The following is a 24,428-nucleotide window of genomic DNA, read 5'->3' on the forward strand; positions in this document are numbered from 1 at the left end:
ATGTTGACTTTTCATGCTTAATTGGCTATTTGCAAATAAATGCGATATAGGCCCAGGCCTAACTATTGAAGGAAAGGTTGGATCCAGAAAATACATGTTTTTTCGGGTCCCCCAACCTCTAGGGAACCTGAATATATGCATACTTTTCAAATTTGAGGTCAGTTTCAAATTTTGACTTTTCATGCTTAATTGGCTATTTGCCAACAAATGCAATATAGGCCCAGGCCTAACTTTTGAAAAAAAAGTCAGATCTGGAAAACACGTGTTTTTTCGGGTTCCCCAACTTGTAGGGAACCTAAATATATGCATACTGTTCGAATTTGATGTCAGTTTGAAATTTTGACTTTTCATGCTTAGTTGGCTATTTGCAAACAAATGCGATATAGGCCCTGGCCTAACTTTTGAAGGGAAGTTCGGATCCGGAGAATACATGTTTTTTCGGATACCGCAACTGGTGGAGAACCTGAATATATGCATCCTTTTCGAATTTTAGATCAGTTTCAAATTTTGACTTTTCATGCTTAATTGGCTATTTGCCAACAAATGCAAAGTGGGCCCAGGCCTAACTTTTGAAGGAAAGATGGGATACGAAAAATACATGTTTTTTCGGGTTCCCCAACCTGTAGGGAACCTGAATATATGCATACTATTCGAATTTGAGGTTAATTTCAAATGTTGACTTTTCATGCTCAATTGGCTATTTGCCAACAAATGCAATATATGCCCACGCCTAACTTTTGAAGGGAAGGTCAGATCCGGAAAACACATGTTTTTCCGAATTCCGCAACTGGTGGGGAACTTGAATATATGGATACTATTCGAATTTCAGGTCAATTTCAAATTTTTTTCATGCTTAATTGGCTATTTGCCAAGAAATGCAAGGTGGGCGCAGGCCTAACTTTTGAAGGAAAGGTAGGATCTGGAAAACACATGTTTTTTTGGGTTCCCCAACCTATAGGGAACCTGAATATATGCTTACTATTCGAATTTGAGGTTAGGTTCAAATTTTGACTTTTCATGCTTAATTGGCTATTTGCCAACAAATGCGAAATAGTCCCAGGCCTAACTTTTGAAGGAAAGGTCAGATCCGGAGAATACATGTTTTTTCGGGTTCCCCAACCTGTAGAGAACCTGAATATATGCATAGTTTTCGAATTTGAGGTCAGTTTCAAAATTTGACTTTTCAAGCTTAATTCGCTATTTGCCAACAAATTCGATATAGGTCCAGGGCTAACTTTTGAAGGAAAGGTCAGATCCGAAAAATACATTTTTTTCGGGTACCGCAACATGTAGGGAACCTGTATATATGCATACTTTTCGAATTTGAGGTGAGTTTTCTTGTTGAAAAATGAAAGCTTTAAAAATATAAGGTCTTTTACAAAATTCCAAGGATGAAAGAGAGATTTTTATTTTTGCGCAAAAGTTTCAGAAGTGATTTAACAATCAACAAATTTCTGAACAAGGGGGAGGGTCTAAACTAAAGCTTTATAGGTTTCTTTTTCTCAGGAACAAAGGAGGCATAGATGGAATCTTACATTGTATATGGAATATTTTGTGTAACATTCAGATAGTTTCTCACACGTTAGCTCCATTTCTAATTGGTTCCAGACCACCATTTACTGTTTTCCCATGTCCCTGTGCATAGGAGGTCACCTACTGCTACACAAGATTCTGTTTTGTTTCTTGAGTAACATACATGTCCTACTAAGTTGGAATGAGAGCCCAATCACCATCTTTCCCACTTGTATAGGTTAAATTATTGTTTTTAGACATTTCCAGTACCTTGGTATAATTTAACTCTTGTGCTTCCCATGGCCACCTTTCTCCCATGTTTGTTGGCTATTAATGCTATTTCCTCCATGTCATGTTGCTGCTGTGTGCAAAAAGTGGTTTCAAGATAATCATATTCCACTGCTGGAATGGCCTGGGAATTGCCCAGACCTTAACCCAATTGAAAATCTATGGAGCCAACTAAAAAACGTTAGTCAGAAGCAACCCAGCAATAAATCACAATTAATAGAAGCAATAATTCAATCTTGGTTTCACATTATAACAGCTGCAGAACTAAAGGATTTGGTTCACTCCATGGGAAGATGTTGTAAGGCTGTAATTCATGCTAAAGGTTATCCAACTAAGTATTAACTGACATGGTGATAATTTTTGTATATCTCGTTTTTTTTCTGTGGTGATAATTTTTGAATACCTCATTTTTTCTATGGTGATAATTTTTGTATGTCTAGTTTTTTCTACGTTTCACTTTTCTTCTTTATAACTGGCATTTTAATAGCAAATCCTTCATAAAAGTTATCGCATTATATTCTTGATTAAATTATTTTTCCATTGATATATAATTTTATGGTACTACTCCAAAAAAAGTGGTGTCATTAGCCATCAAACCTCAAATATACACTTTTCCCAAAAGGTTTCCACAGTTTTGGCCACTACTGTAAGGGTTTAAATCTTATAATTCTTTGAAAAAACTATTAAACTATGGGTGTCTTTTAACTGTTTCATTTGTAGAAGCAAAGAGGACAACTCGGGTTTTGCGTGGTATTCTTAATTTTCTATTCTTCTGTAACTCACAGCGTGAAGTCTACTTGGAAATCCAGAGTGCACATGTAAGATTAATTTTTGTTTTTTCCTTGTCAGATCTTCAGAAATGATAACTCTGACAAATTGAGAATAGTGTATTGCAGAAAGTTTCTTCCAGCTTCTTGCATCTTTTGTTTCACATTACCTTTCTAGATGTTATTCTGTTACTCATTATGTGTGATGAAATGCATTTAATGATTTTTTTGGTGCCATTTTAGTAAACAGTTTAGCTACCCTTGTCTAGAATGTGCATGAGATTACCTTTTCCTTCTAGTTTCATTTCTATTAGTTTTTATTATATTAAATAAAAACTTCAATAGTACTTTTTTAAAAAAAAACAGTATATACTAGTTGGGCTTTTTACAAATTCAGCCAGTTCAACAAAAAGCCAAACTTTAGTATTTGTCAAATTCTAAATAATATTAAACTTATTTGATGATCTTGAGCTAACCTTTAACTTGTTCTGCAACCTTCCTGACAGATAAAAGTGCAAAAGAAAGTAAAAGAGTCATGTAGCTTTTTGGTGAAAGGATATATAAATCTGCAAGAAAAAGGGCCAAGTATAATCTGGATTCATTCCTTTTTTTCTTACATTGCAAAGCTGCTGCTGTCTCATCTTGCCTATAATATCAGTTATGTTTATTCTTAAAACTAAAAAATTGGATAACGAGATTATTAATGAAGGAGAATATTTGTAGTTCAGGGTTGAAATGAGGGGTCCTTGATGCTCTCTGAGCTTGCTTGTTTTCTTGAAGATGTTTCATTACCCTAACTAGGTAACATCATTAGTGCTAGTAAGGAGTGCTGTTGCTGTCAGTTTATATATTCTGGTGTCTTGCCTGTCTGTGTGAGTGGGGGTGATCTTAGGGATTTTTTGGTTGGGCTGTTTACTGATGGCTCTTTGGCAGTTTCTTGATTGGGATATTGCTTACTTGATTGTTGGTCTGAAGTTGACCTTGACCAGGCCAAATCCAAAAATGCTAGGGAATTTCTAGAAGCCTGGCACTCTGACAAATCAGCCATCAATAGACATATAGACATTAACAACATCCATAGGCTCTGCAAAAGAGACCGTTAACCAGCCCCAAAGAGAAAAAGATTCCAGCACCTCTCCATCAGTAATCAGCACTCGGATCAGCATAGATTAACTCCAAGGTCAACTTCAGACCAACAATCAAGTAAGCAATACCCCAATCAAGAAACTGCCAAAGAGCCATTAGTAAACAGCCCAACCAAAGAATCTCTAAGACCACCCCCACTCACACAGACAGGCAAGACACCAGAATATAAACTGACAGCAAACAGCATTCCTTAGTAGCCCTGATGATATTACCTAGTTAGGATAATGAAATATCTGCAAGAAAACAAGCAAGCTCAGAGACCACCAAGGACTCCTCAACTACATTACTATTTGGAATTCATCAATCATCTAGGCAACAGGTACTCAAGCAAAGATAATCCCACTTTTTAGAAGAATTATCCATATGCCATTCAAAAGAGATTATGAAACAAAAAGGGAACAAAAAGACCAAAATATTTCCTCATCAGGAATCAACCCCTAGAGGAGCAGAGAACACCAAGATTAACATTAGACTAATGATCAAGAAGCAAGCAGTACCCCAAATCCAGGAACTGCCAAACAAGCTAGCAGTAAACAGCCCAAGAAAATAACCATCAAGACCATTCTCCAGCACTGAAGATGGATAATCCACCAATGGGTTAACTTAATCCTCCTGCCCAATCAGATCAAGTCAGCCAAACTTGCCACGCCTGTCCTGGGCCTGTTTTTCCAGTCTCGACTTGATCTTGCCCAGAACAGACGTGCATGATTGGCTCACAGGCAGGTAGATCTTAACCTATTGGTGGATTATCTGTAGTCCTCTAATAACTTTAATATCTTCCAACAATTTCTAGTCCTCTGAGTAGCGCTGGGACCAGTGCTTCTCTAGTGGATTTTCCCTTCATCTGGTCCCCATTGGGATCCAGCAACAAATGGAGGCTTCCGTTTTTTTCCATTTCTCCCTTGCTCAGCACTAGAGGATTTTCCCTTCAGCTGAATCCCATTGGACTCCAGCAACAAACGGAGGCTTCCGTTTCTTTCCATTTCTCCCTTGCTCAGGACTGGGCTCAGTGCTGCTGCAAATCCCCCCCACTCCTTCCTACAGATCACCTCAGCCTCAGAACTTGCGGCTGCAGCTCCAACAGTCTTTTTGGCGACTGGATTAGCTCCGGAGAGGCTGCAGAGCCTCGTCTTCAACCGATCGCATACGACAATCTTTTTAAGATCCGGAACGCCGCGGATCAGCTAGGGAGGCCATTTTCTCGCCTGCCGCTTTCTCCTTCCGTGAGTAAGCTATTGGAGCCGAGGGGAGAGAACGGCGTTTGGGACGCGGCCACCATTTTGTGAGCCGTGTGGTCACTGCAAGTCCTTGCCGGCTGCACAGGGGGGAGGTGGAGGAAGTGATTCCTCCCCCCCATTCTACTTATCCACTGGTTTTAGCCATTTTATAGCCTCCTTAGGGGATCCAGTGATGTTGAAATCAGCTACCTGCATAATATTGCAGAGTCCCATCTTCCTACATTGTATCACAAGGAAGAAGACTCAGGCCTAGTCAGGAGCCCCAGCGGTTATGGCTGCCATCTTGGAGGCTTTGTCTTCCTCCCAAGGCTGCCATTTTGGAATATTCTCGTGCTCCAACTCAAGGCCTCACTGAGGCCTCCTCTGTCCAAGGCCCTTCCCAGGTTCTTCATAGCCAAGGATTGCCTGGGTTTTTTTTTTCTCTCTGGTCATCCTTAGAGACTCCCCTTGTGGCATTTGGATTTCCTCTTTCATTCCTTGGCATAGGCCCAACAGATTTCATTGGGCCTTCTGGTGTCTCAAGTCCTGGTCACCATTTGGCTAGCTGATTAACACAGCAGTTCCTAGCCTCTGACTCTGTATTAGTTGCCATCTTTTATATTGCTGGCCTGGCAACACAGCAAGCCTCACTAGCAGGCCGCAATCCACCCTCTGAGGGAAATTACAGTGGCTGCTAGTTGAACCAGTCTTTTGGATACCTCTGGTTCAATGACCGGGGGGGGGGTAGGGCAAGTCTTATTCCAGCCGTTGCCCTACACCCTTATCAGCCAATTGATCCTTTTCCCAGGGGTACCTTCTTGTGCGCCTGAAGTTTTATACCAGCATGGAGAATAACATGGCCTCCCAATCCAAGGGCTCCTCCCCTCCTTCCTCCGTCCAGAAAAGACACAGGTCCCCTAGCCAAGAGGCTGCTGGTAGGATCTCAGCCAAGGTCAAACCCAAGGCTGTCTCTGGGGGCAAAACCTCCAAATTGGCTGAAAAACAGGCCAGCAGGAGATACCAGGCACTGGAAAAAGAGTTTTCAAAGGCTCAAAAACAGGCCAGGGCCGAGACTGCTCAGTCTGAATCCACTTTTTTCGATTACCTCTCGGTCTCTCCTCTTCTGCTTAGGAAGTCTGGTCACTGGCAGAGCCTACTACTTCCTCTGGCCAGACCGTTCTTGAGCCTGACGCATATACATTCAGGTCTCTGATCACCCCACGGGTCCAGTAGGCCCCAGAAGCCACCTTCACGTGCACGGCCGCAGGGCTCAGAGAGGAGGAGGCCACCCTTTCTCCCCTAGAAGATAGACTCCAAGTCCTGGTGGCTCAGGCGGTGGAGCGGGCTCTTGCGACCAGGACTCCACCGGTGCATAGGGCGGATTCCTTGCTTTCCCTCCCTCTCTCTCGCCCAGCTCATCAGAGCTCTCACGATCCTCCTCCCCTCTCCCATTCTTCATATAGCGGGGTCTCATTAACCCCAGAGCAGGATCAGGTGCTTGACGCCTCGTGGTCGGAGGAGGAGGAGGAATCGGCCCCGGATCCGCTCCCATTTGGAGGTCTATTTAATCCATCTCTCTTTCTACCTCTACTTCGCAAGGCTAGTTCTGCAGCGCACATGGGACCTGACCGGTCCACTCCAGCGGCAGCTGCAACGGATTCTGAGGCGGACCCTGTATTCAGACCCCTCACTCAGATGGTGGATTTCTCCCGCCATGGCCAGAGGGTCTCTCTTCAAAGAGCCTGGTCGCCTCACGATCACGACGGATGCCAGCCTGTTTGGCTGGGGAGCACACTATCAGTCACAGTGAGCCCAGGGGCGATAGTCTCGGTCAGATCTGAGGCACAATATCAGTTGGCTGGCCATACATCTAGCCCTTCGTCATTTCCGTCACAGCATTGCGAGACAGCATGTGTTAGTCCTCGCGGACATGGCGGCAAAGGCCCATGTGAACCGGCAGGGGGGCACCCGATCCCATGCCCTCCTGACCGAGGCCCAACTGCTGGGTTCCTGGGCAGAGGCCAACCTCGCCTCGATCAGGGCAGACCACATCTTGGGAGAGGCAAACAAAAGGGCAGACTTTCTGAGCAGGTCAATCGTGGACCACTCAGAATGGCATCTGCACCCGAATTTATTCAGGGAAATCACCCACAGATTTGGTCTCCCCATCATAGATCTGTTTGCCTCTCAGGCAAACACACAACTCCCGCGATTCTTCTTGCGCTTCCCAACTCAAGGAGCAGAGAAAGTAGATGCCCTTCAGGTTCCATGGCCGGAGAGTCTCCTCTATGACTTTCCCCCTCTCCCTCTTCTCCCAGCGGTCATCCGCAAGCTTCTGCAAGAGAGGGCAGACGTTCTCTTGATAGCCCCTTACTGGCCACGGAGACCTTGGTTCGCCGACCTCGTTGGTCTCTCCCTGTCGCGTCCTTGGAAACTTCCTCCAGACCAGGTATCACTAACCCAGGGTGATCTGATTCACCCAGACCCTCAATGGCTCCAGTTAGCCGTATGGCACTTGAGCGTTGGTTCCTATCCAGGGAGTCCTGTTCGCCAGGGGTCATTGTCATAATTCAGGCATCTCGTCGACCGGCTACCAATCGCATCTACGATGCCACGTGGCAGAATTTTTACTGGTGGTGTTCCACTCACCACTTGCCTCTATCGGAATTGACCATTCCAAATATTTTAGACTACTTACTCGAGGGTCTGAATAAGGGATTAGCGCCTAACACATTACACAGACAGGTGGCAGCCATATCTACATTGATTACCTGCGACACTCACTGTTAGTTCTCTGGGCCAACATCCCTTGATGCGTTCCTTCCTCAAGGGCACAACTAATACCAGGCCTCCTGTAGTCCACAGGTATCCCTCGTGGGAATTACCTTTGGTTCTTCAGGCTCTCACAAAAGCTCCTTTCGAACTCCTCAGTTCATGCAACATGAGATCCTTATCCCTCAAGGTAGCCATCACTTCAGCCAGACGTATTTCTGAGATGGCAGCCCTTTCAGTCAGGGATGATTTGTGTATTTTTCACCTGGACCATGTTACCCTTCGTTTAGACCCCACCTTTGTTCTCAAAGTCAACTCTCATTTTCATAGGGCTCAGGATATTGTTCTCCCTGATTTCTGCCCTAATCCTTCCCATGATCTGGAACATCAATGGCATTCCCTGGATGTACACTGGGCTCTCCGTTGTTATATCAAGCGGAGGGCTCTCTTCTGCAACTCTGAGGCACTTTTTGTCTCATTCCACCCTTCTTCAAAGGGTCGGAAGGTCTCAGCCTCCACAATCGGCCGGTGGATAAGAGCCTGCATTGCGGGGGCGTACCAGTCTGATTCCTTGCCAATTCCATGTCGTTTCACCACCCACTCCACGCGTAGTGCAGCCACATCTGCAGCTTGGGCCACGCAGGCTTCCATTGAGGAGGTGTGTGGTCTTCCGGCATTACAAGCTGGACAGGCACGCATCCGCCAAGGCTGCCTTTGGCAGAAGGGTCCTGCAACAGGTGGTGCCCCGTGACATGGTTCCAAACTTGCCCGCTTCCCTCCCGTAAGGACAGTGGGCTTTGGTATGTCCCACTGGTGGATTATCCATCTCCAGTGCTGGAGAAGGGGCGTTGTCTTACCTGAACGCCATTTCTCAGCACGGAGATGGATAATCCACACCCACCCATTTAGGTCCTTAGGCCTAGGGTTAGTTCTGTGAGCCAACACATCATGCTGTCAATCAGTAGCTGTGCCCTCATCGAGACTGGGAAAACAGGCCCAGGACAGGCGGGGCAAGTTTGGCTGACTTGATCTGATTGGGCAGGAGGATTAAGTTAACCCATTGGTGGATTATCCATCTCCGTGCTGAGAAATGGTATTCAGGTAAGACAATGCCCCCTCTCACCAATACTGACAGAGCAAGCCACTAGAATATAAAACAAGAGCAAACCACTCACCACTAGCACTGATGATGGTACCTAGTTTGGGTAAAGAAATGTCTGCAAGAAAACAACCAAGCTCAAAGAGCACCAAGGACCTCTCACTTCAATCCTGAGCTACAAATATTCTCTAAAAGTTAAATTACTTTGCTGAAAGTTCTCCTATCCTCACGTTTAAAGAACATTCATCTGCTTAATACTCTGGCCTGCTGAAGAAAAAAAAGCTTTTTGAGATGTGGATCTGCTGTTATTAAAAAAGTGACATTTCTCTCCCTTTTCTGTCTAGTTTAATTAATCACGGAGACACTATATCTTGCTTTCATGTATCTGTAGCCAATATTGTCAGTTCAAACTTTGTGGCAAAACCTGGAGCTTTTACTGCCTGATTTGTAGCTCAGCATAAATGTATTAAATAAGGATGTACTCTGACCAGTATAATTTCATTTTATAGTCAGTTGCAATTTTTCTATAATATGTTGAATTGCATATAATGTAAATTCTTTTTCAAAGAAAACATCAATGGAGAAAGAGCAACAACTTCAGGTGGCAATCCAGGATGCAACACTGAAGCTTGAAAAGATGGAGTAAGATAACTTGAATAAGTTCCCCATATTAAAATTATTAAGAATCAGTTCATAGGACTGAAGAACCTTCTATCGGGCATAGAATTTGTAATCTCATTTTGAAGAATGCATATCTGAATTCTGCTTAATATGCTTTTCACATGGATTCTCTTGTTAATGGCATTTGAATCAAAGATTTGCCATAGCATGTTGTTACAGGGAGTGTTGTAAATTGACTCTGGATGTTCAGTGCTTAAGACTGTTGATAAACAGATGCTGCTAGGGAGTTCTTTTGAAGTACTTCTCATAAGGAAATTTGGGGGACAGTCCTTCAATAGGTTTGTTCTTTGTTACTTCTTGTCACTTATGGGAGATTATATTTATCTGTAGTAAGCGTTATAATATGAAATTAAAGCCTGCATGACATGATGAGTCAGGACATGGTCGGAGAAAGGAAATAGTGATTTCTTTCTATGTTTTCTCAAATTTAATTTATTTCTTCCAAGGAGAAAGTCACTAAGATTTCTTCTCCTCCAGTTTTTCCATTACATATACTTATGGTCTTTCTGCTCATACCTCTTAATGGATAAGGAAAAAAAGAAGAGCTCCTTATTTGTGTGTGTGTGTGTGTGTGTTTGATTCCCAATGGAAAGCATGGTTGAAATGTTTTGGGAAGGACACATTCTCACAATGGCTCATTGGAACCAAATTGGTTCTGTTTCTATAATATAGCCTCAACATTATAGGGATTTGATTTCAGTTAAAAAAGGAATAAGATTGTGCTTTTCTTGGGCCAAGTTCCTGGAGCTCCAGTATGGTGGTCTCCCATGGAAAATGAGACACGCATGCAGGTATCTTGGGATGGGAGCCCAGAGCTGACTCCAACACCCTCTTTTATTGTTACTATGGTTTTTACATCACACAGCGTAAGCAAAAGACGTATATAGGGGTGGTTACAATGTATCGCATAACAGACACTCTCCAGATGCAAGGCTACGCAGGTGTTCTTATCAGACTCTATCCAAATGGCTGATAAATGTATCCTGTCTCTGGAGCAGTCCGTTTGTTATCTCAAGGCCTTTGTGGGAGCATTTCTATGGGTATATTTGTGCAATTAATCCCACACTCCAGTCACCATTTTAGGTGCAAATAACAATTGAGTTCCTTGCCTAGATGTGGCTTGGGGTCATGTGTTTCTTTGTGTTATCATATTGGTTTACCTCCCCTGCTATTTTCATGCAAGATCTTTAAATTTCATCCTCTCCAAATTAAGATTTTTTTAAATCTTGTGTATTGAATTGAAATTGTCTAAGCAAATATCTATAGAAAATTGTTTTATATACATATCTAAAATTTTACATTAAATATTATATTATTGCAGAACTTAAGATTGCCAAATAGCTTCATCAAAAAGAAGCAGCTTTTTCTGTATGCTATATTTATATGTCAAATTCATTTTTCTCTAAACTGAGCACTATTTCTATATACTCAGTATTATTCCTTCAGACCAACAAGTAGAATTCAAGGAGCTGTCTCAAGAAATTCAAGAACTACAGAATAAACTCAACCAAGAATATCGGCAGAAAACAGTATGTGTTCTTCTTACTAAAGTTCATGTGATGTCCAGAAGCTATGCTATGTTTAGCTGTCCATTACATAACAGCTTAAGAGAAGTTATAAAATATATACAGGTAGACCTTGACTTATGACAAGTCTATTGGACTTATGACAAGACTATTGGAAGTGATGTTGGACCTAGATTTGAAGTAACGATGGTTGCAACACCCCCTCCCTAATTGCATTTATAGTTGTAGGCAGCATTTTGTGACCACAAAGCTTTTGCCAAAACTTGGCATTTACTTTTGGTTTTCAAAAAACTGTGACCCTATTGCAGGGCTTTTAACTGGTGGTATGATTACCTCTTGTGGTACTTTGGCAGGTGGTACGCGACCGTCCTAGAGAAGTGTAGTGGGGGAGGAGGGGAATGAACCAAAGCAACCCAAGCCTGAGGGAGAGGCAGCTGCAGCTGCAGGAGTATCTGAGCTTGGCAGAAGCCCCAGGAGCCAGCAGGGCTCCAGCTAATTGGCGCTTCTGGAAGCAGTGCGGAGCTGAAGGTGAACTGAAGAAAAGGGGGAAAGGAGAGGCTATAAAAGGAGGTTTGGGCGGGAAAGGAAAAAAAACAACATAGAAAGAGAAGGAGAGCTCAGCAGGCAGGCAGGGAAACAGGGACAGGGAAGAAACAACAGCTGTTGCTGGAAGAAAATGCCCCCTGGTTCATTTTTTCCAGCCGAGAGAATGCAATCAGTGCTGCTGAAATGAAAAGCCAGCAGACAAGCATGTCAGAAATGACGTGGGTTTATTTAGTTCTGGATCAGCTGGCAGCTTGATTGGGTTGCCATAAGGATTTTTCTACAGTTTTTACAGTGTTTTTGTAATTCCGAGGCTTGGTTTGTGTGCTTTGGTTATTGGAATATTTTAGTCTGTTTTTTAGGCTAGCAATGAATCCAAAGTGTTGACTTCCATATGTTTAATCCCTTTAAACAAATGTAATTAGTTTTACCCCCTTATCTTGAGTCTGTCTATGACAGGCATGTCAAACTCGCAACATCGCGTGGCGTATTGCAACTTTTTCCCCAGTGCCGGCAATGGGGTGGCCGCAGTGTTTTGTTTTTTTTAAGTTTTTATTTTCCATTTATTCAATTTTCCATTTATTCCATTTTGTATACAACATACAAAATACAATTTACAAAATGAAATAAATTCATGACCATTGGTACCGCCTGCCCATTCCCCCCAGGCTGCGTCCACCCTCTCTAAACTTTCCCTACTTCCCTCCTCTTTCTTTCCTCCCCTCCTACTCTCTCCCCTCCCCTTCTCCTCTTACCATCCTACTTCCTCCCTACACCTTCCTCCCCTCTCATCCCTCTCAGACACATTGACGCAGCATAGGGGAAATGCCCAAGCAGCACCTCTCCCATAAACTACCATATCTATATTATCCTTACCCACCCACTCACCCACCCACCCTCAACCCTCCCCCCCTCACTTCCCAGAGCAGAGTACAGGGTTATTAATAACAAAGTTAACAATAAAAAGAAAAGAAAAAAGAAAGAGAAAAAAATACATATCATACTTAACCTTTAACTCCCAGAATTCCTCAACCAGCCATAATGGCTGAAGAATTTTGGGAGTTGAAGTCCACAAGTCTTAAAAGTCTTGAAGACCCCTGAGCAGCTGGTAGTGGTGCATATTAATAAACATGGATAAATTCATCATACATTTGTCAATGCAAGGGGAAAGTGATTCAGCAAAGGAACCGCCACTGAAGAAATTAAAACTCGTACTTTTTCCCTTTTTTTCTACAGTTTGTAATATTTTATTAGATTATAGCAGTGGTTCTCAACCTTTTTAATGCCACGACCCCCAACCGGTCGTAAGTCGAGGACTACTCAACCGGTCGTAAGTCGAGGACTACTCAACTGGTGCAGCACCGTTTGCAGAATGGGACTTTTGGCGGGCTCAGCAGGGCAGAGACAGCCTGGACAATTCCTATTGGCTTTTGAAAGCCAACAGAATTAGACTCTATTCAAGAGAGTCTATTCTATTGGCTTTCAAAAGCCGATAGAATAAAAGGGAGTAGCACAACTAAGGAAAAGGGGGAAAAAATGGCGGACTGCATTGTTTGGTGACTCCCATGAAATGGTCGTTCGACCCCAAGTGGGGTCCTGACCCACAGGTTGAGAACCACTGGATTATAGAATAAAATGCAAAAATACAAAAGCAAATAATAGGACACAGTGGGGAGGAAAAAGGGGGGGAAAGTGAGGGGGAGAAAAAGGACATACTTCCTCTGTTGCAGTAGAAGGAAGCATTAACATTGAACCTCAACTTTTTGTTTTTCCATAATATTATAAACTAGCCATTTCTATAACAACAAATGAATCTAATCAGTAAAATCCAAAATCCCGCGCCCCCCCCCTTTTTTTTTAGTTATCAAATTTTTGACACCTTGCTAAGTACTGGTGGTACTCAAATATTGTCATGTCCTAAAAATGATACAATCTGCGAAAAGGTTGAAAAGCCCTGTCCTAGTGAATCATTGGTTTGCTTAATGACCGTGGGATTTCCTTAATGGCTGCTCCAAAAAACTGGTAAAATTTTATGATCATGTAGTGGTCATTATCATTAAAGATGTATATGGTGTAGCACCATGACATATTACACAACATTTTGGCAGGATTGAAACTGTCTATTCATTTGAGTCATCTAGATTTCCCATTCCTGTAGCAGCTACATTTTCTGAAATTCTGTCTTCCCACACTATACCTTGTTAATATTCTGTAAGCAAGCTATATTGTTTTAGCAATCTTTTGGTCCCTAGATCCTCAGTAGGCATATTTATCCTTTATTGTTGGAATATTCATGAGCAGGAAGAGTCATGTGGTAACTCAGTCAGCCAATGTGAAGAAAGTGCTACTGAGTCTGTGCAAAAGAGTATTGAGTTAGGAGCTGGATTTCCAGTCTCAGGTCTGTCTCTGTATCTCTCTGGAAGAAGTCTTCAATTGAGCTATGTTGCTGTAAAGAAGAATGTATGGTATTGTAAATATTTTTATATGAATATAAAGAAGTTATTTTGAATCAGCTAAATGCAGTCAACTGTGAGAGCTTCTGATTTATTTTTTCACCAATAGAGAAATTAAAATTCTCTAACAGGTTATGGGCCCAGAGCTTACTAAGGACTGCATTGTAATTTAAAGCTGGAAGAAATTGCCTGTGTTTAGAAAGTATAAGAACAAGGCAGAATTAGCAGAATGGCTGCAATGGAATTTAAGAAAAGCTGTGTGCCTCGTTTGGGCAAGAAGAATTACATTGTGTGGGCTGCAAAAATGGAATGTTTGCTGAAAGCTAAAGAGCTGTGGTATATTGTAGAAAATCCACCACAAGTATTTGCAGCTGTTGATCAGAAAAGTCATGATCAATGACTTATCTCATCTTGAATTTAGATGATGAACAATTTCTAAATGTTCCAAATTTAAAAACTGCAAAGGAGATTTGGTTAAAGTTGAGAGCTATGCACGTGAATGTTTCTGCATGCAATATAGTGCAATTGTCAAGAAAACTTTACAGGGCCTGTTTGCAACCAGGTGATCTGTGGAATAGCATTTAAATAAAATGCAAAGTTTATTTTTGGACTTATAACAACGTGGGATTAAATTCCCTGAGTCCCAGAAGGTTTTATTGGTGTTGAACAGTTTAGATAAAACCTGGGACACAGTTTCTGCCATATTTGAGTGTAAAGAAGAGCAAGACTTAAATTTTGAGGCTTTAAAGGCATGTTTGCTTAATGAACAAAAAAAGCGCCATTTTAAAAGCAGTCACGAGGAGGTGAAATTCCTGAGGAGGGGGTCCAGACTGCAAGTCTCCGAAGAAGAAACATTTTGCAGGCAGAGAGCTAAGCAAGAAAAGAATTGCTACATTTGTGGAGCAAACAACCATCTGAAAAGGAACTGTTTGCAAAGAAACAATTTGCAGCAAAGGACATTTGTACAACCAAAAAGGACTGCTTTGCAAAAGGAACATTTTGGTGTTGCAAAAGTTTGCTATAGCAACAACAGAGACAAGTGGCTAATAGATAGTGGGGCAAGTCAAACAATTGTTAATGACTCTGAATTATTTTGCAGGTTTGTTCCAATAGCACAAGTAGCTATGGCTTTGGCAAATGGCCAGAAAGCAAAAGTCATTGGAAGAGGTGATGTAAAAATTCCATATTTGGAATCAAAGTTTACCAATGTGCTTTGTGTACCTGAGGTGGAACATAATTTGTTAAGTGTGTCTAATTTAGACAAACAAGGTTTTGAGATCATTTTTGTAAATGGAAATTGTCTCATCAAAAGGAATGGGAATATTTGTGCAGAAGGTATAAAGGACGATAATCTATATGTATTGCAGGGACAAAAGGTTCAATGTTCCCATATATTTAAGAATGTTGCAGAGCATGATTCATGTGTTCATCTTCTACATAGAAGATTTGGCCATGCAAGCTTTAAGTTTTGCAGCAAATGCAAGATTTTGCAGAAGGGCTAATTGAAGGGATGCAAAACATATTTGGACTGTGCAGTATGCAAAGCATCGAAGTCAAAGGCATTCCCAGTTAGTAAATATAGCACAAGACAAACAAAAAAAGCTCTAGAGCTGGTCCATGCAGATCTGGTGGGACCTATGCAAGCCAGTTTGGGAGGAGCAAAATATGCACTGATAATTGTTGATGATTATAGCAGGTATTCGTTTTGCTACTTGCTTAGAGATAAGACAGAGGTGCTACAACAATTCAAACAGTGGGTAAGTTTTGTAGAGAAGGTACAGACAACAAGTGTGTCAGTTACAAACTGACAGAGGTACTGAATTTATGTCAACTAAATTCCACCAATGGTTGGGGCAGTTGGGGATATTACACAGACGTACAAATCCTTACACAGCAGCAGAGAATGGTGTAGCTGAAAGAAGGAATGGTGTTTTGCAAACAATGAAAGATTCATTATTAGAGGATTCTGGTATGAGCAGGTCATATTGGGGAGAAGCCATATTGACTGCAAATTATATAGTTAACAGGCTGTGGAGTTCCTCCATTAATAATACTCCATATGCCATTCTATATGGGAGTAAGCCATCACTGGCACATTTGAGAATTTTTGGAAGTACTGCATGGGTACATATTCCAAAAGCAATCAGAAGAAAGGGACAGCAAAAGGCAAGAAAGCTCAAGTTTGTGGGCTATGAGCCAAGGTCAAAAGGATATCGCTTTAGCGATGGAAGTAAAAGAATTATAATTTCAAGGTCTGCTAATTTTGCAGAACAAAATTGGGACAGAATTAATGCAAATTCTGGGTATGTCTCACTTAATGATGGTGATCTATTTAGTGACAATAACTCATCTAATGATGGAAAAATCATTATTGAAGATGTCGATGTTCAGGGAGGAGAGGCTGAACAAGACATGAAGCCAGATAGAATTGAGACACAGGAGCAGTTAATGCCACGTAGGTCAGAGCGATGTAACAAAGGAATTCCACCTGACAGGTATTCTGCCAGCAAGGTAAAGGTTTGCAATGTGTGGTATGAGCCAAGAAGTTATAAAGAGGTGTTGGCATTACCAAAAGCTGAACAAGAAAAATGGAAGGAGGCCATGCATAAAGAGATGAAATCCATGGGAGACCATGAAGTATTTAAATCAGTGACTTTGCCACAGGAAACCAAAGCTGTGGATTGTAAGTGGGTATATAAGAAAAAGGTATTGCCAAATAATGATGTACAGTTGTTGCAAGATTTAAATATTAATGTAAAAGAATCTGTAAAGGTATTTGAAGACAATGCTGCCTGTATAAAAATGGCAACTGGTGATAGGGTGAAGAACAGAAGTAAACATGTAGACATTAAGTATTGTTATGTCAGGGAAGCTGTAAAAGGAAAATTGATTAGTTTACATCATTGTTCTTCTGAGGATAATTTGGCAGACATGATGACTAAGCCATTGGGTAGTATTCACTATGGAGAATGTATTAATAGGTCTGATGTCTCTTCCTGTCATGAAGGGAGGAGTGTTCGAATATTCATGAGCAGGAAGAGTCATGTGGTAACTCAGTCAGCCAATGTGAAGAAAGTGCTACTGAGTCTGTGCAAAAGAGTATTGAGTTAGGAGCTGGATTTCCAATCTCAGGTCTGTCTCTGTATCTCTCTGGAAGAAGTCTTCAATTGAGGTATGTTGCTGTAAAGAAGAATGTATGGTATTGTAAATATTTTTATATGAATATAAAGAAGTTGTTTTGAATCAGCTAAATGCAGTCAACTGTGAGAGCTTCTGATTTATTTTTTCACCAATAGAGAAATTAAAATTCTCTAACATTTATATTTAAAGTTTGGATGTTATAATTCAATATTTTGATTTTGTCTATTGCTATTTGCCACTTAAAATCTTCTGGGATTGGGACAAATTATAAGCATTGCAAATAAGTTTTCTTAATTGTCATGCAATTTTTTTTGTAGAATGTTTTGCAAGAAGTGATCCACCAAAAAAGAATGAAAATTGCAGAAAAAAATCAAAATTTAGTAAGTAACATTCATGCAAAGTTCAGTAATTGTAAGAATCTAATTACAAAAGCTTGTAAGATTCAGTATATGCTTATCCATAATAGTTTACATACCATATAATGTGAGTGTCGTGGTTCCAACAGATGAAACTCTTCGAAGAACTTCGGGGCATTGTTTACCTTATCATCTCTTATTTCAAAAAAACCTTGGTTCTCATCCTAGTTACAGTATTGTTATGTCTAACTAAACTCCCATGATCATTCCTCCTCCTCCCTCCCAGTATCATCTAATTCTAACTCTAATTCTAAGAGTAAAAAATAAGAAGGAAAATGGCTGCATCTCCATGTTGTCAAAGCAAGAACATTCAATGTTTGCATCATTGACATCTGGCCCCCCTTACAAAAAGGACAGATCTTGTAACGTAAACAAAGGCATATGTTAGGGACTGTCTCTTAGTTTGTTACGGTGTTTCCTATAGAACCTTTTGATGAGACTGTCGGCTTTCACATCGCTAGCTTTCACCCAAGTGGCTTCAGACAGTGAGTATCCCTTCCATTGTACTAGGTACTGCAATTTCCCTTTAAAAATTCAAAAATCAAGAATACGCTTTACTTCATAGTGAGTCTGACCCGCTACCACAAGGGGTCCGGGTGCCTTCTTAAGGGGAGATCTTAAAATGGAGCCCTGAAAAGGTTTCAACAAGGTGCAATGGAAGACAGGGTGCACTCTCCCTAAAAGCCTAGGGAGTTTTAATTCTACTGTGACCAGGTTAATGATCTTTATGATGGGGAAAGGCCCCAAGAATTTTAGTCCTAATTTCTTGCTGAGTAATTTGAGGCGCAAATATTTAATCGACAGATAAACCTTTTCCCCAACTTGGAATGTTCTTTGAGGAGCCTTCTTTTTATCTGCCTGATTTTTATAGGTCTCGGAAGTCTTTTTTAAAGCAGTCTTCGTGGCTCTCCAAACTTCTTCCCACCCCCTCACCCATTGAATAAGTGTCTGAGAAGCGGAGGGCACTTGAGGGTGTTCAGGTATCGGGCTGAACTCTTTTCCTGTGGCTACTCTGAAAGGTGTGAAGCCAGTGCTGCTATGAACAGAGTTATTGTAAGCCACCTCTGTAAAAGGGAGGAGATCGGTCCAGTCAGTCTGTTGGTAGGAAATATAGCACCTGAGATATTGCTCCACCATCTTGTTGGCGGCTTCCGCAGCCCCATTACTAGACGGGTGAAAAGCAGATGATAGACTTTGAGATGATATAATTAATTTATGAAAGCTCCTCCAAAACTTAGCTGTGAACTGTACCCCCCTGTCCGAAATTATTAATTTAGGGGCTCCATGCAGCTGGTAGATATGTTTCAAGAACAGTTTAGTCAGTCGTTGGACAGACAGGAGTCCTTTGCAGGCGATGAAGTGGGCCTGCTTTGAAAACAGGTCTATCATAGTCCAGATGTCTGTATGGCCTCTACTTTCAGGGAGGTCTACTATAAAGTCCATAGCAATTTCTTCCCATGGTTGAGAAGGGTCCGCCACTGGCTGCAGTAACCCAGGGGGGTCTTCCTTGAATTCTTTTCATGGTGGCACATACAGTACAACTCCTGACATAATTTTCCACATCCCGTTTTAACCCCAGCCACCAGAACTCTCGGCGGATGAGATGTAGAATTTTTAAATAACCAGTGTCCAGCCTGTTTTACGTCATGGCTGTGTTTGAGAGTGTTAAGAAGAAGGGCTTCTGGCAAGTACAATTTCTCCCTCCCCCCTTGTATGCCAAACTATCCCTGCATGTTAGGGAGGTTTGATTGTCCCTGAACCATTGATCAGTGAGGAGCTCTTGTTTTATTTTCTTTGCCCCAGGGTCATCAGGATTAGGGGCCCTACAAGGCATAAATTGAGCAGCAGTTTGTGGATTGGAGATAATTGTCTCATTAATCTCTTTGCGCTTGCTTTTGTATGGGCAGTCTGATTAGAGCAGCGGTTCTCAACCTATGGGTCGCGACCCCATTTGGGGTCGATCGACCATTTCTCGGGGGTCGCCAAACAAGGCGATCCGCCATTTTTCCCCCTCAGGGGGCGGCGCCGCGCATGTGCGCCGCGCATGGGGGCGGCACCATGCATGCGCGCCACGCATGGGGTGGCACCGTGCATGCGCGGTGCACATGCGTGGCGCGTTTGTGTGATGGTGGTCGCCGTCACACAAACGTTGAGAACCACTGGATTAGAGCATCGGCTAGGAAGTTTTTCCCTCCTGGAATGTACTTTAGAGTGAAGTGAAAACGATTAAAATCCTTTAGTGGGGGGGGTTTCAAACTCACAGCATTCAGACCCTTATAATCCATGCAGAGATGAAGAGACCCATCTTTTTTTTCTTTAAACAACACGGGCTCCCACAGCAGACTTGAACCCCTCTCTAGGTTTTTGTCCACGTATCGCTGCATCTCCATTTCGAGGGGGGTCATAGCGTATATTCTCAGTCGTGGGAGTTTGGCTCCTGGCAACAGTTCGATGGAGCAATCATTGGGTCGGTGGGGAGGCAGGGTGTCGCATTCCTTCTCACTAAATGCCTCCACTAGGTCCCGGTACTTCCTGGGGATGAGTGGCTCGCCTGGTGGCAGTGAGGCAGCCAAGTGCGCTTGCTCGTTGGGTGGGTTAAAGTTCCCTTTAACGTTTGTTGAATAAATGGGGGGCTTATTCCCTTATTCCACAGTCCTTATTCCTTCTCCCACCAAATAAACGGCTTCCATTTGTCCAGCCAGGCTAATCCTAGGATCACAGCCTCAGTCGTTTTTGGAGTCACCAGGAAGCGAATGAACTCCCAGTGCTCATCTATTTCTAAGCGTAGAGGCTCAGTTAATTGCGTGAATAAAGTCCCTCCCATCAGAAAGTCATCGGCTTGCTCAAACCTCAGGGGTTTGGAGAGCAGTTTTGCTCGTGTGCCCATTTTCATGGCAAATGGCAAGCTAATGACACACCGGGAGCATCGAGAATCGACTAGCACTTTTAAATCTACCTGTGCCCCCGTCTTAGGGATTATGAGTTTGGCAGGTAGAGAGAAAGGTGGGATGTGTTGACTCACCATTGCTGTTGAAAGAGAGTGGAGCAGGGGCAGATCCAGCCTAAGTCCCAGCATCCTCCTGTGTGGGTGATGTGAATTGGGCAACAGGTTCCTGTATGATCCAGTTGGATTTCTCTCTCGTTGGCTGCTGGGCAGGTTTTTTTTCCGTTGCTAGTCCCGATCTGTTCTGCTGTTGGGAGTAGGGGACTGGGCAATTTGGTGCTCGATGTCCGTGCTGTCCGCATCGGCGGGCCTGCATGTGGCCTGGGACTTTCACCAGCCGCAGCAGTTGGAGGTTTTCTGGGGGGTGGTTGCCACTTTGGTTACTCTGGCCTCAACTCGGCTTCAGGTGGGGGAATCTTCCTATAGTGCAGTGCTTCTCAAATAGTGGGGCGGGCCCCCCAGGGGGGCGCGAGGCTCCGTAAAGGGGGGCTCGTTTGACCTCGGCAAATACTGTCATATTGGACGCACGTGACACACACAAAGGACCCAATTGGATAGACAGTCGCGCAGGGGGGCGCGAAATGTTTTCTTCTTCCTAGGGGGGCATGACAGAAAATAATTGAGAAGCACTGCTATAGTGGGTGAGCTGAACATCTAGCCTTACCGCTGTCTGGTACCATTCCTGCAGCTGATCAAGTACTGCTTGATAGATGCAGGCCTGAGAGAGGTAATCGTCTAATCCTTCTTTCAAGTGATTAGACTAGGGACTGCTCAGGCCACCTCTCTATCTGACCAGCTGTCTTGCAAAACTCTCGCACGTACTTCAAAGCAGGCCTGCCGGCTTGCTTTATCTTATGATATGTTCTGCTTTGAGGGCAATGGATGGGTCCTCAAACCTTGCTCTCAATCCTAGGAGGAAGAGATGGGGGTCCTCCAATTCGGGGGCTTGCTCATCATATAAATTATTCAGCCATCCGGATGCCTCTAAGCTGGACGCAATCACGTTGACCATAGCAGCTGGGTCCGGGTAGAGATAGGCACAGTGGTTCAAATGAGAGCGCACTTGGTTGAGAAAAGAAAATCAGCTTCTCTGGGTCCCCATCAAAGGTTGCTCTATAAGGTGGAGCAATCAATGGTTGCTAGCCCCCCCCCCACTGTGGCTATTGCACCCCAGTTGCTGCTCACCCCACCCTGGCAGCTGCCGCATTCCCAGTGGTTGTATGTTCGGGGGCTGTTGCCACCCCTCCTGCTGTTGCTGCATTACCGGCAGCAGTGGCATACTCAGTTGCTGTAGGCCCCCCTGCATTCCCCCTAGTGCTGGTTAGCAGGGAGCTATGGCATCCTCGGTTGCTGTAGGCCTCCCTGCAGCCTTGGAGGGGGTTGTTGCTGGATCCCTATCATTTGTGGGCCCCTCAGTAGTTGCTGTATGTTCAGGGGCGGCGACCAACCCCCTTGCTGCAACCATCCTCCTACCGGTTGCTGGTCTTCTGGCCTCTGCATCACCCCAAGTTGTTGCAAGGCCTCTATTAGCTGCTGCAAACTCAGGGGCTGTGACCACCCCAACTGCTGTTGCCTTGGCAGTGACTGCTGACCTCCCACCTGCGGGGGCTGCCATATTCCCCATTGCTGCAGGGGGCCCAGACTGGGTGATTGATATGTTTGGGGATTGTCTGTCCTGGCAGCTGCCAGGCCCTCATCTCATCGGCGGCGGTTGGGGCTTCTGGAGGGGCGGCGACTGGAGCTGTCTCTCTCTGTGGGGCTGGAGGCCCTGGTAGGGGGCTTCAGGGGCAGGAAAGCTGCCTGATCTGCAAAGGAGGGGCTGGGGGTTCCTCTTGGCTGGAGTTGGTGTCTGCCTGGTTGATCATCTTGATTGCTGGCTTAACTCTTTGAACTTTTCCACCAACTTCACTGACTGACTACAAGTATTTTCACTCACCTGAGTCCTCAGTGGTGAACGATTTGGTATTTCTCCATCAATCCGGGGAACACGACATGCGAGAATCCCTTCATGGTAGCTCAACCTTGTCTGCCTTTGAAGCATTTGAGGGTGGCAAGGCCGTCTTGAGTTGTCTGGAGTCTCCGCTGGGCTGGGTCCATTCCAATGACCAGATCAGCTGTCCTTGCAGCTTGGGTTTTGCCCCCAGCTGGGAGGCCTGAAAAAGCTCTTTTTCCAACGGCACGCTGGCTGTTGCTCTCCCCACTGGGGTAGCAGCTGCTGCCAGGTGCTTGCTTCAGGCGTTTTCTCCATCCTGAACTCTTCCCTGAATCTTTGTCAACTTGTCCCTCAATTCTAGGGACAGCGACTGGGCCTCGGGACCCCTAGATGGTTAAGAAAGTTGGAGATTTGGGCTTAATGTCATGGTTCTGACAGATGAAACTCTTCAAACAACTTTGAGGCATTGTTTACCTTAAAGAATCTTTATTCGAGTAGCATAGCATCGGCACGTACATAGGCAAAGTCAAAATCTGAATTCCCCTCCCCTGAGCACATAATATCAAAGCACAATTCCCTCCTCTAATTAACAGTCATAAATCACATTCTCCAATTAGTTTGAAATGCTGGCTTTTCCTCCAGTTCTTCAACCCACCATTACTTATTATCTCTTATTTCAAAAAACCTTGCTTCTCACCCTAGTTACAGTATTGTTATGTCTAACTAAACTCCCATGCACATTCCTCCTCCTCCCCCCCCCCAGTATCATCTAATTCTAACTCTAATTCTAAGAATAAAACATAAGAAAGAAAATGGCTGCATCTCCATATGTTGTTAAAGCAAGACCATGTGATGTTAGCAGCATTGACAGTGAGTATCTTTGAAAAATATTTCAGAGACGTTATATTTTAAAATCATAGAATCAAAGGGCTGGAAGGGACCTTGGAGGTCTTCTAGTTCAACCCCCTGCCCATGGCAGGAGACCTTATATAATCCCAAGTAAATGGTTGTCCAATCTTTTCTTGAAAACCTCCAGTGATGGTTCACCCACAATTCTGGGAAGCAAACTTTTTCATTGCTTAATTGTTCACACTGTCAAGAAATTTCTTCTTAGTTCCAGGTTGGATCTCTCTTTAATGATCTATTCATTACTCCTTGTCCTGTCTTCAAATGCTTTGGAAAATAAGCCAAGCCCTCTTTTCTGTGACAGCCCCTCAAGCCCTGGAAGACAGCTATGTGTCAGGGCCCACTTCAATATCTCATCCTAAGAAAGCAGAACTTGTGAAAGCGGTTTCTTCCAAAAGGAGCTTTTATTAGGAGAAGCTGACAGTTTCCCACCAGATCGATAGGTAAAAAGTATCCCAAGCATAACCCCACCCCATAGTTCATTCAGTCAGTTCAAACAGGTCAATCCCAAGGTTTTAAGTTTGTTGTGGGAAAAAGGAGATAACATCAGGCTGTCTCCAGGCTGCAGCGATATTTAGGCGGCTCTTCCTACCTTCCCTTGCCAACGTGGAGATAAAGCAGTTGCCGGAAGTACATTCCATTCTCCTCCCCCCCTTTACTAGCTGACAACAGGGGAGAGAAAGTTCACAGAGGTAAAAATGCAGAAACAGCAAAGTGTTACATTGTAGCAATAGAGGAAAAACAAGACAATCCTCAAGCGCTTCCCCCCTCCCCTCCAGGAGTATGGCAGAACCCAGGGAGAGAAGAGAGTGCAATTCGGGTTTGGAAAGGAAAGGAAAGGCCCTTTAAAATATGGGTTCTGACACTATGGTCCTTTTATTCAATAGGCTAGACCAGTGATGGCGAATCTTTTAGAGACCGCCCAAACTGCAACCCAAAACCCACTTATTTATCGCAAAGCGCCAGGGCTGCATCAACATAGTGGTGCCCTTGGGGGGGGCAGGGGGCGTAGCCCACTGGGTGAGCATGGCTGCAGTGGTCATGGCAGACGGGTGAGCGTGGCCGGGGCCAGGGCAGCGAGGGC

General features: G+C 43.5%; 1 protein-coding gene across 1 annotated transcript in view; it reads left to right on the forward strand.

Moving 5' to 3' along the window:
- Window positions 1-2,520: 2,520 nt before the first annotated feature.
- Window positions 2,521-24,428, forward strand: part of LOC120302981 (kinetochore protein Nuf2-like) — a gene marked incomplete at its 5' end in the record, with an annotated part of 29,341 nt that continues 7,433 nt past the window's right edge. Inside the window, 4 exons of the mRNA XM_039332034.1 lie at window positions 2,521-2,618; window positions 9,370-9,443; window positions 10,915-11,011; window positions 17,463-17,525. Of these exons, the coding sequence (XP_039187968.1) occupies window positions 2,521-2,618; window positions 9,370-9,443; window positions 10,915-11,011; window positions 17,463-17,525 (332 nt within the window). The remainder of the gene's footprint in view (window positions 2,619-9,369; window positions 9,444-10,914; window positions 11,012-17,462; window positions 17,526-24,428) is intronic.

Source organism: Crotalus tigris, unplaced genomic scaffold, assembly GCF_016545835.1.
Source record: "Crotalus tigris isolate CLP2741 ecotype Arizona unplaced genomic scaffold, ASM1654583v1 scf7180000024443.78462, whole genome shotgun sequence".
NCBI lineage: Eukaryota > Metazoa > Chordata > Lepidosauria > Squamata > Viperidae > Crotalus > Crotalus tigris.